Source organism: Orycteropus afer, unplaced genomic scaffold (genome assembly GCF_000298275.1).
Source record: "Orycteropus afer afer isolate SDZICR_OR568_19922 unplaced genomic scaffold, OryAfe1.0 scaffold00106, whole genome shotgun sequence".
NCBI classification, from domain to species: domain Eukaryota; kingdom Metazoa; phylum Chordata; class Mammalia; order Tubulidentata; family Orycteropodidae; genus Orycteropus; species Orycteropus afer.
The window spans coordinates 3,735,906-3,738,589 of NW_006921693.1; the positions used below are offsets into that span (position 1 = coordinate 3,735,906).

The 2,684-nt window shown below is 62.8% G+C and overlaps 1 protein-coding gene across 1 annotated transcript; it reads left to right on the top strand.

Annotated features, from left to right (window-relative positions):
- Window positions 1–958: 958 nt before the first annotated feature.
- On the top strand, window positions 959–1,891 carry LRATD2 (LRAT domain containing 2). The gene has a single exon (XM_007943399.1). The coding sequence runs from the start codon at window positions 959–961 to the stop codon at window positions 1,889–1,891; it is 933 nt and encodes a 310-aa protein (XP_007941590.1).
- The last annotated feature ends 793 nt before the right edge of the window (window positions 1,892–2,684 follow it).

Here is a 2,684-nt window from a genome sequence, read left to right on the forward strand (position 1 = left end):
GCCCTGAGGGGGAGCGTCCGGCACCCGGCCGCAAGGCTCTCTCCTTCTCCTTTTTCTCGAGCCCCACCTCCCCCCGAAAGCTAGGAGAGGGGAAGCAGCAGCTCCAGCCACAGGAAGGAGGCGCAGTGCGAACAGTCATTGACCCCCCACCTTCAAGTCTTGGGGCGCTACGCAGCCGCAGGGGAAAGACATGCGTCGCTCCCCGCAGCCCAGCCTCACTGCTGCCCGCGCCGGGAGAGGAGGGATTGCAGCGCCCACACCTGCAAACTCGGTGTAGAAGTCTCGGGGTACGGCGGGCCCCCCCCCCCTCGTTCCCGACTGCCTCCACCTCTGCGGGTGAGTTTGCGCAGGTAACCTGAGCCCGAGGGCGGGCGGGGGAGGGGCGGTCGAGCCGGGAGCAGGAAGCGCCGCAGGTGAGACAGGTAGGGTGGCTCACCTGGCCGGGCCGCACTCTGGGGAAATCCTCGCCCGTTCCCCCGGGGATAGAACGGGAAGCGTGGCAGGGGCTAGTTGGGATCCAGGGGTGGGAGGAGGAGTGAGAAAGGGAGCCGAGGGTAAACTTTTCTCTTCCCTCTTCCTTCTAGTCCGCCCGGGCTGGGCAGGTAGTGCGCGGGCGGAAGCGGCCGGAGCTGCCGCTGAAGTAGCCTTTTGCCCGGGCGAGGGAAAGGGTTGGGGCCGGGGGAGACCAGCAGTTGCCCCCACTCCTGTGACTGACCCTGCAGGTGGAGAAGGCTCCGTACACTCGAGGCTCCTCCTAAAATGGCTCCAAGTGCAGGCTGCCAGTCTTCCTGCTCTGAAAAACAAATCACCCTCTTCGCGGAGGGCCTTCTGCATGGCTTCTTTTGCCTTCCTCTCCCAACAGGTGGCCCCAGCCCCTGTCCGGGAACCTGTCCCAATGACCTTTGTGGGGGTTTCGCTTTCTCCCTTCTCGGCGGTGTGAACTTGGGTCTGCAACGTGATGGGCAACCAGGTGGAGAAGCTGACCCACCTAAGTTACAAGGAAGTTCCCACGGCTGACCCCACCGGCGTGGACCGGGACGATGGGCCTCGTATCGGGGTCTCCTACATCTTCTCCAACGACGATGAGGACGTGGAGCCACAGCCACCAGCCCAGGCCCCAGATGGCAGCGGCTTGCCCGATGGCGGGCCCGGGCAGCCACTCCCGCCGCAGCAGCCCTACGACCCACAGCTGCACGAGGTGGAGTGCTCTGTGTTCTACCGCGACGAGTGCATCTACCAAAAGAGCTTCGCTCCTGGCTCGGCGGCCCTAAGCACCTACACCCCGGAGAATCTGCTCAACAAGTGCAAGCCGGGTGACCTGGTGGAGTTCGTGTCGCAGGCGCAGTACCCACACTGGGCCGTGTATGTGGGCAATTTCCAGGTGGTGCACCTGCACCGGCTGGAGGTGAGCAACAGCTTCCTGACGGACGCGAGCCAGGGCCGGCGCGGACGCGTGGTCAATGAGCTGTACCGCTACAAGCCGCTGAGTCCCAGCGCTGTGGTGCGCAACGCACTGGCGCACGTGGGCGCCAAGGAGCGCGAGTTGAGCTGGCGCAACTCGGAGAGTTTTGCCGCCTGGTGCCGCTATGGCAAACGCGAGTTTAAGATCGGCGGCGAGCTGCGCATCGGCAAGCAGCCCTACCGGCTGCAGATCCAGCTGTCTGCGCAGCGCAGTCACACGCTTGAGTTCCAGAGCCTGGAGGACCTGATCATGGAGAAACGGCGCAATGACCAGATCGGGCGCGCAGCCGTGCTGCAGGAGCTCGCCACGCACCTGCACCCGGCCGAGCCGGAGGAGGGCGACAGCGACGCGGCGCGGACTACGCCGCCACCCGGGCGCCCCCCTGCGCCGGCTACCAAGGTGGTGGACGGGGAGGCGGTGGCGCACTGACGGGCTGCGAGCACTGTTTGCAGCAGCCGTTGTCCTGGTTCTTCCTCCCTCCTCCGCCTCCTTCTGTGCCCCAGCTGGGCTCCTGGGCCTTCTGCAAACGGAGAATGGGCGATTGTGCAACTGGCTGAGGCTTGAGCTTGTGCCCTTGGACATGGAAGGAGGAGGGAGGCGGAGGGAGCAGGTAGGAGCATTGTTGGCTGGGTGTTTTACCTGTCCACTCTTCAATCTGCTGTTCTTTCCTGTGGGGCACATTATGGACTTGCCTGCCACTTAATCCTTGCTGCACCTGGGTCCACAATCGACCCTTTTTATCTACGAAAGGGTGGGAGAAAGTCCTGCACACGGATGCCTGTCTGCCGCCTGCGAGCTTCCTTCCTGCCCTGGGCTTCCAGGGTGCCCAGCACAAAGACCAGAGTTGGTTGGCCTGCCCCGGGCTGCCTGCCCCGAGAGCTGCATATCTGCCTCTCCTGCGGAGCTGTGGGTGGGATCCGGGAGGCTAGCGTGATTTACTTTATGGGATTCCTGAGTGCAGGCTGGTAAAGCCATGGCACAGTCTGGGAGCAGCAGACAAAAACCAAGCTGCCCTCTATTAAGTGTATCAAGTAGTTGCATACACTCGGGCTACAAAGACTTTGCTACCTCCTTCCCCTCAGTCCCCAAGTCATTCCTTTTCAGTAGCCAGCTCTTACTGAGTCTCCTGCTCCACAACCCCTTTCCAGGTTACAAGTAAATCATTGTCATGGGCCTGCGAAGGGAAGGATTCAATTAAGGGTTTGGTCTGCCGCCTTTGTCT